Source organism: Crinia signifera, chromosome 9 (assembly GCF_055691185.1).
Source record: "Crinia signifera chromosome 9, ASM5569118v1, whole genome shotgun sequence".
In the NCBI taxonomy this organism is placed as follows: Eukaryota; Metazoa; Chordata; class Amphibia; order Anura; family Myobatrachidae; genus Crinia; species Crinia signifera.
Window position 1 is genome coordinate 37,117,346 of NC_139225.1, and position 16,387 is coordinate 37,133,732.

The 16,387-nt window shown below is 45.4% G+C and overlaps 1 protein-coding gene across 11 annotated transcripts in view; it reads right to left on the bottom strand.

Annotated features, from left to right (window-relative positions):
* The window catches only part of DNM1 (dynamin 1), a 110,160-nt gene that overhangs the window by 55,471 nt on the left and 38,302 nt on the right, over window positions 1-16,387 (bottom strand). For 8 of the 11 annotated variants that reach the window (XR_014460643.1, XR_014460639.1, XR_014460638.1 and 5 more), the window contains exons 5-10: window positions 12,825-12,923; window positions 10,795-10,955; window positions 6,435-6,577; window positions 5,038-5,173; window positions 3,835-3,902; window positions 965-1,103 (exon numbers count right to left, since the gene is read on the bottom strand). Coding sequence is in view for 2 of the 11 variants with exons in the window: in XM_083158828.1 (XP_083014954.1) it covers window positions 965-1,103; window positions 3,835-3,902; window positions 5,038-5,173; window positions 6,435-6,577; window positions 10,795-10,955; window positions 12,825-12,923 (746 nt within the window). In the remaining 9 variants the exon portion in view is untranslated. The remainder of the gene's footprint in view (window positions 1-964; window positions 1,104-3,834; window positions 3,903-5,037; window positions 5,174-6,434; window positions 6,578-10,794; window positions 10,956-12,824; window positions 12,924-16,387) is intronic. The other 3 variants (XR_014460640.1, XR_014460637.1, XR_014460644.1) reach the window with 1 other exon arrangement.

Sequence of the window (16,387 nt, forward strand, 5' to 3'; positions counted from 1 at the left end):
GATGCCAGCGCATATGTACTAACATATGCGGCTGGCATCGCGGTGCGGTGACGGAGACCCCCGCAATACCTGTACTATGGTGTGCGGGGGGTCTCCGTCATCTCCCTGCCGCCTGCCTCTCCCCGCATGCCGGGGACAGCTAAGCAGGCTGTCCCCGGCGCCTCCTCCCCCCTGCAGCCAGAAGGACGTCTGGCTGCGTTACTAGGGGGAGGAAGGGCTTACCTTTCGGGTCCAGGAGGATATGGACTAAGGGGGGAGAGGAGGGGTTGGCGAGGCGGCGGGTTTGCGGCGGAGTCGTTGAGCGGCGAAAAGAAGCCCATAGGCTTCTATAGGGTATCGCCACCCAAAGGTGGCGATATCCTACAATGCGGTAACGTGGTAGCGGGGTTTTAATACATAGGAAAATGCCGTAAAATGGGGGTTTTACCACATTTTCCCCTTAGTAAATCCCGCCCAGAGTGATAAACAGCCAGCCAATCAGCTCCTACCTGTGATCTCACAGGCTGTGTTTGAAAAATGTCAGGTGGTAGCTGATTGGCTGGTTGTTTATCACTCTCCATTTTATCACTTTTCAAACTTAGTACATCTCGCCCAGGGGGAGATGTATCTAGAATTCTGAAAAGTGGACAAGTGGAGGTCCACTTTACTCTTTTACAAGCCTTGATAAATTTCCCCAATAAACTGACATAAATAGACTAATCAATGACATACATATTTCACGCATTCTCACAATCCTGGTGGCTTTATGATACTGCCTTGTGATACTCAGGCCATGCATAAGTAAATAATGAAGTCTATGTAGTAGGGAGCATACTTAGATAGAAGGGATTCAGCCAATCAGAAGCTTGAGACACACTTGTCTATCGGGTTTCTGATTGGCTGCATCCGCAGTTCATGCTGATGCCGGGAACATCACACATTCTGGAACTGGTGCACAGCCCAGGTCTGAATCTAGAAGGGTTACCTTCTTGGTGCATTGTCTAACGGTACCAATTAGTTCGGAAATGACCATGTCCACACATTTGATGCTCGGTTCTGTGATCTTCTTCACTTGCTTCTTGACGATGGTTTCGAAAGCCATGTCAGGTGTGAAGAGCCCAGTTCTACACCCGATAAAGTGAGGCAGGTAATAAGGAGAATTAGCATTACCCACCAGTGGAAATGGGATGAACTTGAAAGGTTAACATTCTGTCTAAACGAGGCAACGCCACTGGCAGCCACAAGGCAATTTGACCACGTGACAGGCACTTATACATTGACAACCCTGTATATGGGGACCGATTCATATTTGTAGTAAAAGTATTAAAACAAGCAACTGGGAAAAACCATGCTGCACTGCAGGTGGGGCAGATGCAATGTGCAGAGATTTAGATTTAGTTGGGGTGTGTTCAAACTGAAATATAAATTGTAGTGTAAAAATAAGCTGTGAGGTCATTGTGGGCTAACTGCAAAATCAGCCAGTATTTACCCTGCACAGAAAAATATAACCCACCCAAATCTAACTCTCTCTGCATGTTACATCCCCCCCATCTGCAGTGCAGCATGGTTTCGCCCAGTTGTGTGCTTTCTTTATTTATTTACAAACATGAATCAGCCAGATAGAGGTTTATTTCCTGAAATGGGATGTTGCTTGGGCAACCAATCAGATTGTATCTATTATCTTCTAGAAGGTGCTAAATAAATACGATGTCAATTTGAATTGGTTGCTATGGGCAACATCCCATCTTCAATAGAACTTCCATATTAGTAACAAAAAAAAAAAAAAAACATAGCGTGGAAGACAATACTCCACCTGGATTTGAAGTAGAATGACATATATTACTTACATAATAGTCTATCACTACATTGCAGGGATAAATCCTATCTAAGGAGAGGCATAATTGGAACATTATAAACAATGGGGGACACTTATGAAATCTGATCCTACTGAACCGGTGTAGAAGAAGTGATGGTCGCTCAATATTGATTGGTTGCTATGAACAACATCACATCATCGATAGAACTCCCATATTTGTAAACTTAGCACAGTGATCCCCTGCTAGCCCTGACATTAGTGCAATATCCTATGACAGAGGTTGGCAATGCAAAGTGTCTTATTGACCGGTCTGTAGAATCATCCTCTTTGTACGCCACTATCTTTTCTAATGTCATATCATCCATGTCATGTTGCCAAGAGAATAGTGGGTATATTTAATTAACACAACCATAATATTTAACTTATGGTCCGTTAAAATATTGTTGTATTGTTTTTTTTCTATGTTTTTGTCATGAAAAAATCAGCTCTCTATAGTGAAAACTAAGAAACAAAAGAGTTATTGAAGAACAAAAATGACAAGAAGAATACAGGTTGAGTATCCCTTATCCGAAATGCTCGGGACCATGAAGGGATTTTTCCGGTTTTTGGAATATTTTTTTTTAACATACTTACCTGGTCCCCTGGTGGTGCCTTGATGGTCCCCCGGCATCCTCGGTGTCCCCTGGCATCCACGTCGGCCTTCAGGATACTCTTCAGCGGTCCCAGGGGTGCATTGCGCGAGTTTGCAGCTGCACAATGCACCCCTGGGAATGGAGATGCCGCTGGAGAGGATCCTGAAGCCCGCCGTAGATGCCAGGGTATATAGTAAGTATGAAAAATGGGGTGCGGCTGGGGGGGGGGGGAGACAAAAAAAATTCTAAATATTCTGAAAAAAACATTTTTTTTGAATATTTCGGTTTTTGGATCGGATAAGGGATACTCAACCTGTATACATGTTACATCTCAAAAACTTTTTTAGTAAAATTCGGAATGTGGCGTTAACTTGCTTTTTTTTATTAACCCCTTGAGTGGTGGGTTTTGCTGGGGCAGGACAAACCTACCAGGGCAGGTTTGTCCTGCCCCAGCAAAACCCACCACAGATCATAAGATGCAGCCGCCGCCCCCTCCCATCACCTTTGCTCCGGCGTTAGTACGCCAGAGCTCCGGAGCTGCCGCACTGCCCCCTGTCAGTGATCACACAGGCAGCAGGCTTGGGGATCTTTTGCAGCGGCTCAGAAGGATCCGAGCCGCCTCGAACATCCCCGAGCCTGCCACCTGTCAATCAATAGAACTAATGGCGGCGGGGGCAAGGGAGCTCCGGCGTACAATCGCCGGAGCTGAGAGGTGAGGGGGATGGAGATGAGGAAGATGGGGCGGAGGGGACATCAGAGCGGCCACTGGGGGGGGGGTGCCCAAACAGGTGATGCACCAGTGGTGCACACCTGGACACCACTGGCGCACACCTTAATTTTAGTGGTGTGCCCGGAAATTCTCCGGGACAGCCTGCTGCAGCAGCGCAGCTGAGCCCGAGAAATTTCCGGGCATACCACTCAAGTGGTTAAAGACATGGCTAAAAACAAATATATTAATAGAATGTGTCCCTTATACTTACCCTGGTTAGTAAACCATTCTTCTCAGTAATATGTGGAATTGATTTCATAAGAGTCCCCCAATGTATTACAGTTTTGCCATAGAAGGATTAGTATTACTAGCAATGGCTCGGTTCTGACATGCTTGTCATACATGTAAAACATTGTTACTAAATCCAAAAATGTAGTTTTACTGCGATTAGAATATGTGAAATGCGTGGTTGAGCCGTCACTGTGAAATGCGTGATGCTTTGTGCAAAAGTCAGATTGCTGCCTTATTCTCCCAGTGGCTGAGCCTGTGGTTCTAAGGAGGGTGAGGCATCACAAGGAGGAGGTTCTATCAGGCATCAGTGGGGTTAATGATGTCCTACAGGGAAGGGTGCTACTGGGGAACAGAGGGCAACAGTGTGAGTACCCGCCATGCCACCATTTCCCATGATATATACGTGCCTGATTCCATGAATGTTCTTGATGGCGTAGCTGATCTCTCTTCTCAGATCCTTCTCGTCAAACTCCATCTGCAATCAATGGAAGGTCTTTTAGAGATTTGTCATGGAATATATAAAAATGATGAATACAAAAATAACATCAAAAACCAATACAAAGCTAGAATGGCCAGTATTTTATATATTGCTATGGTACAAATTCTAATGTTCAGCCACCCATCATTCAGCAAGACAACAAGCAGTATGTGTATCAATGGAATTTTCTGTTGACCGACTTTCATTCATTGATGTATATGCGCTAATCTGCTACAATACTTCTACTTAATTCAGTTGTACAGTATATATCTTTTTGTGTTTTCCAACCTTACACTTATACCAACAGGCATATGTGCTTGTTTTCAGGATATGACAAGAAAGTGTTCAGTAGACTTTTGATGGATGGCATATATAATACAATGATTCAAAACATCTCTAGATGAAAACTCCAGATCCATTACAGTTGGGTTCCAGCATTTATTAAGATGCCGGTGCTCAGATTACCGACTCCGGCATCCAATTTCCGCAATCCTGACCGGTACAAGCAGTAACTAACAGTACTCGTAATTCTCCCTTCCTGCAGCCTAACCCTAACCGTCCCTGCCCAAACCCTAACCCTTACCCTACAGTCTAGCCCTAACCATCCCACGGCAGCCTACCCTAACCATCCGCTCCCGCACCCTAGCCCTCCTAGGCACATTTACATTGAGGATTACGGCGTAGACATTCTGACAGATGTTGTGATTCTGGTGCCGGTTTTCAGACCTCCAGCATCCCATGTGATGCCCACTGCATCCCCATTGTGAGACCAAGCACTTTAATGAATACTATAGGGTAGCCTTAATCATGGCGCCATTTGAAGTGAAGCATTGGCCCAGGGCTGTCATGTATCGGTCCAATAAATTGATGCAATGGATCTGCATAGTTTATTTAGTAATATAGTGATTTTATCCATATGTTTCCCAATAAGTGAAGTCCCACAGTACATATGATGGCATTGAGTGGGCTGGACTTATTCTTACAACCGCAACATGCCTGTCAGTCTGGGCCAATAGACTGGGCTAATTGCATCTGTGGAACCAATCATAAATATGCAACTTGGGTAAATCGATGCAAAACACATTTCAGATAGTTTTGGTTACAGAGAACAACAGGAACTGCTAATCCGTACCTTCACCAACTCAAAGGGAAAACGTTCATGGAAGATTCGATTTATCCGTGCACCCCCAGACAGCTCATAAGTATCAATCTGGTCCCCGGAACCTTCAATTCGTTTTTCAAAGTCAACAGCGAACTGCTGCACCATTCTGAAGAGGAGAAGAAAGGTGGTTACCAGGAACAAGGATTACCGTCGTCTTTGGTGCAAATAAATGACTTTAAGAGATGGCAGAACAAACAGAAGCAGTAACATATAGGCCTGGGTTAATACTTTTTTGGGTAACTGATAATAAATTGTATTTTGGTGTTACACCTATAGATCCTGTTTGGCCTAAGGAAAGTGGTCAGCAAACTGTGTGGCGCCAAATAACAATATAAACATACCAAATATAGTTATTTGCTATACAAAGACGCCCCACGGGGTGGTATGAAGACAGGAGGTGGTATGTAGGCAGGAGATGGTATGCAGGCAGGGGTGGTATGTAAGCAGGGGTGGCGGTATGCAGGTACGGGATGGTATACAGGGGGTGGTATGCAAGCAGGGGTGGTATGCAGACAGGATTTGGTTTCTAGGCAGGAGATGGTATGCAGGCAGTGGGTGGTGTGCAGGCAGGGGGTGGTATGTAGGCAGGAGATGGTATTCAGGCAGGGGTGGTATGTAGGCAGGGATAGCGGTATGCAGGCAGGGGGTGGTATGCAGGCAGGAGACGGTATTCAGGCAGGGGTGATATGTAGGCAGGGATAGCGGTATGCAGGCAGGGATAGCGGTATGCAGGCAGGGGGTGGTATGCAGCCAGGGGTAGTATGCAGGCAGGGGGTGGTATGCAGACAGGGGGTGGTATGCAGACAGGGGGTGGTATGCAGGCAGGGGGTGGTATGCAGGTAAGGGGTGGTATGCAGGCAGGAGGTGGTATGCAGGCAGGGGGTGGTATGCAGGTAGGGGGTGGTATGCAGGCAGTGGGTGGTATGCAGGTAGGGGGTGGTATGCAGGTAGGGGGTGGTATGCAGGCAGGGATAGCGGTATGCAGGCAGGGGGTGGTATGCAGCCAGGGGTAGTATGCAGGCAGGGGGCGGTATGCAGGTAGGGGGTGGTATGCAGGAGAGGGTGCTATGCAGGCAGTGGGTGGTATGCAGGTAGGGGGTGCTATGCAAACAGGAGGTGGTATGCAGGCAGGGGGTGGTATGCAGGCAGGGGGTGCTATAGAGGCTGGGGTTGGTATGTATCTCCTCCTGCATTTACTAAGAATAGCATAAGATAGATTTCCACTTACAAAAATATTTGGAAACGTTAAAAAGGAAACACAGAAACAGAAAGACTACCGGTGTTGATGGTTACATTGAAGTAAGCAGTACACAGAACCACACAGTAAAGCTTAAGGGGGAGAAGATATTCATATGATAACCACTCACTGGAGCAGAGCCTTAGTTTTTCGAGCTGGGTCATCTGGTCGGAAATGTTTGTACTCTTCCACTTCCTTCTCAATGGAGAGGAGCTGGCTCTGCAGCTTATTTCTCAGCCCTGGCAGGGTGTCCCGGATGTGATTGGTCAGTTGCTGTAGGAAGACAAGTCATATGACTATTATGAGCGAATCAGCTCCTGCTATATAAACCATGCGCTATATACCCACCACCTCTCAGTTGCTTTGGGAAACATGTTCTTATTTTAGTGATTATTTATCTTATAGTTTTCCAAGCCAACAGCCCATTATTCATACCGGAGTTTAGGCAACTACTAAACCAGGGGTTCCCAACTCCAGTCCTCGAGAGCTACCAAGAGTGCATGTTTTCCAGCTCACCTCGCAGGTACACAGTTGCACTCATTACTGACTGACACATTTTAAAAGATCCACAGGTGGAGCTAATTACTTCACTTGTGATTCTGTGAGGAGACCTGGAAAACATTAACTGTTGGTAGCTCTCGAGGACTGGAGTTGGCTACCCCTGTTCTAAAAACTCTTAACCAGTCTCCTATATGCATCCCAGTGATGGTGAACTCATAGGCTGAACATTTGATTGCCCACAAAAATGGCGGTACTTGTTTCCTAGAACGGCGCCCACGATATTAATCTTAGGCATCGCAAGGAAAACAATTGCGTCGGTCGCATCGCATGCGATGCGACCGTCGCGATTACCGTGATTTTACATAGGGAACAATGTTAAATCGCCCAATTGACCCGATTTCACATAGGGAAAAATGTTAAATGGCCCAATTGACCCGATTTCACATAGGGAACAATGTTAAATGGCCTACAGACCCCAAATACCCACCCTGAAGTGTGAAATGGCCCCCCCAATTGTTAACGCCACCCCACGATCAACGTCAACCCGAAGCGTGGCGAGCGCAGCGAGCCCGCGCGGGGCGGCAGTATGCGTCCTCCGACCTTTTCATACCCCCACTATCCACGTCGGCGTGGAGTTGAGAATAGAAAGTGTGGCTCGCGCAGCGAGCCACCGAGCCCAAAGCGTGGCGAGCGGACGCGGATACCTTCACAGCTATACGTGTCCCCTCGCGGGCTTCACAGGTATCCGCGTGCGCTCGCCACACTTCGGGCTCGGTGGCTCGCTGCACTCGCCACACTTTCTATTCTCAACTCCACGCATGGATAGTGGGGGTATGAAATGGTCGGCGGACGCGTACCGCTGCGCTCCCCATGCTTCGGGTTGACCGTGATCGTGGTGTGGCGTTAACAATTGGGGGGGCCATTTCACACTTCAGGGTGGCTATTTGGGGTCTGTGGGCCATTTTACATTGTTCCCTATGTGAAATCGGGTCAATTGGGCCATTTAACATTGTTCCCTATGTAAAATCGGTAATCGCGTCGGTCGCATCGCATGCGATTTTTTTGGCCGCATGCGATGCGACCTACGCGATTTACATTTTACCATGCATTTCTATGTAAAATCGCGGACATTGCATCGGTCGCATCGCATGCCATTATAATGGCATGCGATGTACATGCGATGCCCGCGATGGGCGCCGTTCTAGGAAACAAGCACCAAAATGGCTACCTCCATTATGTGGTGATAGACATGTTTCAATTGTTCGGCATAGCCTCTGACAGCAGAGTTCAAGTCTATTCAATTTGACAAAACTTCGATCAAATATAAGACTGGCGAGTAAATGTAATAAAGTAATGCTGTGTACACACGGGTACAATCAGCATGAGATTTTGACTATATAGTCAAAATCTCATCGGGATCGCATGCAGATTGCAAGTAGAAAGTCTTGGCTGCATAGACTATATATTGCAGATCTGCACTATATAGTCAGTTGTATGCAGATTGCATGCATGCCGTGCGATGTGATCTGATCGCGTCAGGATCGCATTGCACGGTACTCACACCATGTGTACACAGCATAACTCTCTCTGTGTGGGATATACACACTCCCTAGTACCTCTCTATGGTTCATGATCCTGATCACTTCAACCGCCCTACAATTGACAATCTTATGACAAGAGCATTTGATTGGTTGATAGCTACAGCAAGCCAACCAGCTTCTCAATAGTTTCAGCGGCCTAAAACATAAGCACTGTGTAGTACGTATTCCCTGCTACCTACCTGGGACTCTTGTTTTACTAGTGGGGGTATGAGAGGGGTCGGAAGCAATTAAATATCTGGTGTAATTAAAACATGCCTTTCATTTCCCCTCCTAGGATTGTACAGTTGGAGATTCCTCAAGATGTTTGTCAATATTCCCTTCCTTGAAATGGAGTAAAACCTTAGCCCTACATTGAGGGCTAATACAACTCTCATCCCAAGATATTAAAGGCCTGTAACAGTTCCCTCACAGGCGATGTGTCCTACACCCTGGGGGTAATTCGTTATCCCTAGATAATCTACAGGTATTCTACAAGGAGATGCTGACTGTTTCATATTGTCTCTCTGGTACTCGGGTTTGATACCACTCAGTCGGTGGACTGTATACAGTAGTTAACAGAGTGGTAGGAAGAACCACTTTTGCCCTCGTTCCTACCCACATTGTTCACCTGCCATGCTGAAGTAAAACTTGCATCTACTGAAGTGATCACAGAGATGTTGCTGGCATGGGAGACAGACATTTCGGGTGCTATTTCATGGGATGAGATATTTCGACTTTTGTGAATTGTGGTAAAAATAGTATTTTTTTTTTATTCCCGATTTAGGAAAAATGCGATAATGTGCGATTTCAAAACCTTACTAAAAATTGCATTCCATTAACTGTCACCCGAAGTGTCAGTCATTGTAGCTGTGATCATCGCTGTGATCTGGCACACTGGTCACTAAGGGCGGGATGTATTAAGCTAAAAAAGCGGTAAAACCCCAGTTTTACCGCATATTCATTTGTACTAAAACCCCGCCGCCACGTTACCGCAGGGCAGGGTATCACCACCTTTGGGTGGCGATACCCTATAGAAGCCTATGGGCTTCTATCGCCACCCGACGACAGCCTGACGCCAACCCACCACCTCCGCCGACCCCCCTCTACCCCTCCCTCTGGCTTACCTTGCATCAGGTCCTCCTGGACCCGGAAGGTAAGCCCTTCCTCCCCCTAGTAAAGCAGCCGGACTTCCATCCGGCTGCAGGGGGAGGAGGAGGTGCTGGGGACAGCCTGCTTAGCTATCCCCGGCGTAAGAGGAAAAGGAGGTGCCCAGGAAGTGACGCAGAGCCCCCGCACACCACATTACAGGTATCGCGGGGGGCCTCCGTCACTGCGATGCCAGCCGCATATGTTAGTATATATGCGCTGGCATCGCGGCGGCGATGTATATTAATACATCCCGCCCTAAGACTGAGCCTGATTCAGAGATGAGCGCAATGTTGTTGTACACAGTGGACTGATATTTTATAGCCACTGGGCATGCATCTAAGTCACAATGGGGTAGATGTATGAAGCAGTGATAAGGGAGGAGAAGTGAGTGAGTGGAGAAGTTGCCCATGGCAACCAATCACCTGCTCTGTATAATTTTATATTATGCAAATTATAGATTCTACTTTGGTGCTGATTGGCTGCCTTGGGCCACTTCTCCACTGACCATCAAACAATAATCAGCAGAAGAGAGCACAATCAACTGATTAAATTTAATAAACACATTCATTAAAATCAATAAAACTTCACAATGATTTAACATATATTGGGGAAAATTTACTAAGATGTGTATTCTACTTCACATGTGATGTTGCTATGGGCAACCAATCAAAATCTACTTCTTATTTATTTAGCACCATCTAGAAGATAGTAGACAGGGGGGGATGCTCTAACATCCGCGCCCCCTTACCGCCGCCCATCGCCGGCTACCGCAGACATAATTATCGCATATGATCTAACATATGCGATAATTATGACAAAAGACAGCTCTTCCGTTAAGAGCTGTCTTTTGCGGCGACTCTCCCCTCCCTCTCTTACCTGGCCTGGATGCTGCTGCTGCAGGGGGGGGGCTGGCTCTCCTCCTCCTCCCTGCACCCGGAAGAGGATGTACAGTGCAGGGAGGAGGAGGTCACAGGTCCGGGCAGCACAGCTCTGTGCTGCCCGGACAGAGGTGAGGGGGGGGCGGCAGTGGGTCACGTTAGAAGCCCATAGCCTTCTATGGGGCATCGCCAGATATTTCACACACTTTGAGTGACAGATTAGCCAAATATATAAGATATATATATATATATATATATATATATATATATATATATAACAAAAATATATAATCACCAATGATTTTATTATCAACTGGGAATTCTGAATGAAACATATGAATTAAAGTACAATCTGCTTGAGCCCACACATTTCTGTGATTACCTGATTGAGAACCTTCTGTAAATATGGAGTCCCCATGCGGTCAGCAAGATGGCGGTAAGATGGGTGGGACAGGAAAAACTTCCTCTCTGCTGCTAAGGCAGCCTGGATGTCCTTCTTCCCATCAATGTCCTTCTGGCTCCTGTTTACCACACCAACATAGCCTGTGGGGTATATGGTGAATGAGTCCTTTGTAATATACATAAAGCAGGGTACCCACGTCTGCTTGCACCTACCTGCACTCCTAGGGGAGTTATTTAAAATCATCCAATCAGGTCAAGATAAAAGAACGAACAGTTAAAATGTGCGACTCACCAGGGGATTTTCCCCATATACCTGTCGGTCAGTCCAACGTTGTTTGTAGCAATACAATACACCACCTGACATGCACTTATGCGTTACCTTACGGTTCTACCTCAGACGCAGTTGCGATCATGTTCGTACTGTTCTCAGTATTTACACTAGCACGTGGTTCCTCTACAGAGTTCCTCCTCTACAGTTGTAATGAGTTTCATATGTTGTAAGAATAAAATACTAAAGAATCTGTATACGGATGAATTTGTACATTTATATAGTGTATGCCCAGAAATAAAGTGGTTCCAACTCTACATGGGTAGAGTTACACTGAATGTAATCAGTTGTGCCACTAGAAAAGACTCTCTATGGTAAAAACTCACTTTGTAATACAAAACTCACCTCACAAAATCCATGTTTTGGTTGTATAATTGATTTTTTTGCACCCAAATAACTTTTTTTGTGGTAATAAAAATAAGATTTTGTGTTACACAATAGTTTTTGTGTGCTACAAAATCTTTCCAAGCTCTGATTAGATTACTTTTGTAATGTATGCTGTGAATGAATTTAGTACAATTCAACAGAGATTGTCAGAACGGATTTCCTTGCCCGGACGCAAACAGAGAGTTTTTAGCATACAGTGCAAGCTCAGATGTGGATTTATGCGTTTTTTTTGTGCCTGTCCATCCGATTCTTAGTTGATCTGTCTCCTTATGAAATATATCATTGCTGGTACTCTGGTTTAACCACTTAACATTCATTTAACATTAATTTTCCACAAATCTGCTCAGAATTTTTTTTCAAAATTATGTAATAAAGGTGAAAAAGTATTTGGAATAATACAGGTAAAACATCGATTATCTGGCACCTGATGGTTTGGAACCTCCTTTAATCCAGACCCATCAGGTGCCCGGGAGAAGTTAAGATTTCATAATCGGAGTTCAGCCTATATATGAAAATATACCTGTATATATACAAGGGTGATTAAGCAACCCTACCCATCACTAGTAAAGTTACTTCCCACTGCCAATCAGTACACCCACCCCAAGGGGCAAAAGATACCTAGCATTAACAACCCCCACCCTCCCTAGTGGTAACAGATCACTGTGGCAGAGCCCCCTCCCTTACCCCCACTGTTGTAACTGTTTAGTGCAGAGGTGGAACTGCCCCATTGGTGCAGCAAGAGCAGTCCCTCGACGCCTCTGAGGACTAAGGTGCCCCCTTCTGCCCCAGTAATCCACTTCCTGTCACAAACTGTTTTCCCTGTCACTCTCTGCCTCTCCCTGTCTCCCACTGCTATGTTTTATATTGTGAACTTGCAGGAGGAGACGCAATTTTTTTTTGTACCTGAGCTCAGTACCCACAAATTCTAGATTAGTGCCTCCCATTCCCAATTTTTAATTATATAGGCATTCCCCGATATTACTAACCCTATCCTGTCATTGCCCCTACCGGTCACCATATTCTAGTGCTCCCTGCTGCAGCTGATCTCTGCACATGCAGAAATCAGCATAGTTGTGCTATGGGATTAATGATGTTCCCCTTTTAAGATTTTTTAGTTACGGTGCAATATGATGCAGCTGGTGACAGAGCTGAATAATTTGATATGTATATATCTGTGTGTGTGACTGAGTCTCAACATGTATCTGAAATGCTACAAGGCAACGGTGCAGTTTTTTTTGTGCCAAGTTCTGTTGTGCGCTTTTTGCTTTGGTAAGACATTTGTAGTAGATTCTCACCTCTTCTTAAGGGTAATAGTTTATTTTCCAAGACATCTCTGGCATCGGTCCCTTCATCCATCAGGTCTAGCTTAGTAATGACACCAATTGTGCGTTGTCCTGTGAAATGAAACAGAGGCGTTATATACCAAATTTGGGGCCCACTCCATGGGATCAATGTTAGGGGTTATGCTGGTCCTACACATAAGAATACACATACACTCCCATGTGCCCCCCCCCCCTCTCTCTCTCTCTCTCTCTATACAAGCAAGTTTTATTGCAGTCACGGTTCAGATGTCTATTTCATGGGGTGCTCCTGTATCCCACCGATAGCTCTTCCGTGGTACTTAACCCAAAATTGAAGCAATCCAGAGCACTCACCACATTGCAGATAAAAGGTTATGGGCGGGATTCTCTAAAATCCGCAGCCCTCTTCGCCCGGCATCGCATTTCTAATGACCGCATATTCTCTAAAATATGCGGTCATTAACGCAAGGGACAGCTCTTGCGATAAGAGCTGTCCCTTGCGATGCGGCGCCGTTGCTTGACTTCCGGGTCTATGACCCGGGAGTCCGTCTGCGCATGCGCAGACTGACGCGCCGGCCGCAGGGCATGCTGGGAGGGATCCGTGACGGATCCCTCACACACCGCTGCGGTAAGAAGCCCATAGGCTTCTGCAGGGAACCGCCAGCTTTTGCTGGCGATTCCCTCCGCAGCGGTGACACTGCGGAGGGAGGTTAGAGAATACAGAAATGCGGCAAAAACCCCGATAATGGGGTTTTTACCGCATTTCTGTGATAGAGAATCTCGCCCTCTCTCTTTATATCCATCACAATATCGATGCCACTGGCAGTGGCATCGATATTGTGATGGATATAAATAGATAAATAAATAACCTTTTATCTGCAATGTGGTGAGTGCTCTGGATTGCTTCAATTATATATATATATATATATATATATATATATATAAACGACAACAGGGCGGTGCTCCACTTTAAAGGAATGGCAGTCCCAGATATATACATTCAAGGAAAGTAGGCACTCACCAGCACTGTAAATGTGCAAAATAATGTTTTTATTCCATAGTTCAGCAGGGCATCATCAATTGGTAGACATTTTGACAAGACACATCCACAGGTATACACAGCAGCAGACAGGATATGCAGCTGGCACGCCGAGCTGCTATTTATGGCTCTATTCCAATCAGCATAGTACCGCCCATCAACTAGCCAGGAAGTGGCTAAAACTCCCATAAATATTAATCTCATCTTCCCCAAACTGTAGGGATCTTTCCCACTGCCAGCGGGGTCCAGTCAGAAAAAAACTGTATAACATCATTACTTTATAAGCATAGGAAACTTACCAAACGCTCCCGGGGCCGCGACCGGAAGTGGGATGCGTTCCACAGCTGTGGAACACATAGTAAAACCCAATGTGATCATCAGATCACTTATCGGGCTAAATGGACACCTGGAAACAGCGCATCAGCGCTTATCTCCGGTTACAGGTAGGAGGGTGGCGGGAAGTGGTAGAAGTGGTAGCAGCACACACAATCCCGGAACTGCAACCGGAAGTATAGCTGGCTGGCTGAGCTGGTCTTGGACCAGAATCACAGGGACCGATATGGGGTCCTCCCTGGCCCGTCCTACGCAAACCTCTATATGCATGACTATGAGAATAAGCATATTATTCCTTTATTTGGTTAAAAAAGTTTGTGTTACAAAAGATTTATTGATGATATTTTTATGATTTGGAGTGGCACTGAGACTGAGTTCCTGGCAATGACACAGTATCTGAATACTTTGGATACCCCCATACGTTTTACTCATTGTGTGGATGCAAAATCCATTCACTTTCTGGACGTGAATGTCTATTGTGAAGGATTACAAATATGCTCCACCCTGTACCGAAAAGAGACAGACAGGAATTATCTCTTATATGCTACCAGTCATCATCCCAGCATGTTAAAAGAGTGTTCCCATCTCTCAATTTATGCGGGTACTGAGAAATAATTAATTGCTCTCTAATGCAGAACAACAAATTAATGAAATGTGGACCAGATTCTTTGACAGAGGCTATTCAATTGCTACCATTGAGAGATGCTTGAAAAAGCAAGAAAGAGGCACGACACTAATAATAGCACTGTAAAAAAGCAATTTGAAGTGGGCAGAATGATCTTCTCTTCTACTTACAATACACAAATCGAAAGAGATGGATAGGATTGTAAATAAGCACTGGCCCATGATAACCTCTGACCCAAAACTAAGAGGAATCAACAAAAAATCTCCTATGTTTTCTTATAGGCGGGGGCCAAACTTAAAACAACTTTTAATGCGCCCCAATAAGCAGCCTACAGTCAAGGGATCTACATGGTTACCACCACAAAGGCTTGGATATGTGCACTGCAGTGACTGTACAACGTGCCGGTCGATGTTGGCTGGACGGACTTTCTCACATCCACATAGTGGGAAACAGATCCCAATAAAGCATACCCTTTCCTGTCAGGCCTCGTTTGTTCTCTATATACTGATCTGCCCATGTGGCTTGTATTATGTGGGCTTAATGATCAGAAGTTTTAGAGATCGGATGGCGAACCATCGTCTTTCGATTCGCCTAGCTCTTGAAAGTAAAAAATCGGACAAACCGGTGGCTAGACATTTCTGTCAATTTGGATTTCTGTTGCGAGCCTGAAGTGTATGCTCATTTACCACATCCCCCAAGAGAGGCCAAATGGATTTATGAGCTGGGAACCTTGGCCCCGCATGGATTAAAGGAGCACAATGCATTTAATGTTTTTCTATGATGATGGGGTGACCCAAGGAATTGCCTGTAAGGGATGTTTTTTTCGATTGATGTTGTTAGTGTAGCCTATATGTATTTTGTTTGTCAATTTTTATTATTTTTATTATTATTTTTCACAGTTTATTATTTTTCATGTATGTAATTGTTTGTATGTATTTAAAAAAATTGAGAATATGTCTAGAATAATGATATATGTAAATACATTTGGCAAGTTGAGAGTTCTATTATGGCTGGTCTTATTAGCATGAACAAATTGGGAACCAGTTTCACAGAATCTATGTTGCTATATATTATGGATTATCCCCACATGGTGGCGCTGTTGTGCCGTACTGTAGGGAATATGTGTGCGCTTCTAATTTTCTCCCCTTCCATAGCTGCGTGACCAGCGCTCATGCGCTGTTAAACCTGGTTTCTATGTATTGGATGAGTGAAGTGCTAGACACTTCCGGTCCGCAGTGCGTTCCAAGGTTGTGGAACGCACTATAATTCCGGTTGAGGTTCCGGTATTGTGTGTGCTTCTACCGCTTCCCGCCCCCCTCCTCCCTGTAACCGGAGATAAATGCTGATGCGCTGTTTCCAGGTGTCCCTTTAGCCGATAAGTGATCTGATGATCACATACGGTTTCGCTAGGCGTGCCAGCTGTATATCCTGTCTGTTGCTGTGTATACCTGTGGATGTGTCTTGACAAAGGTCCCTGTATGGACCGAAACCTCGACCAATTGATGATGCCCTGCTGAACTATGGAATAAAAACATTATTTTGCACATTTACAATGCTGGT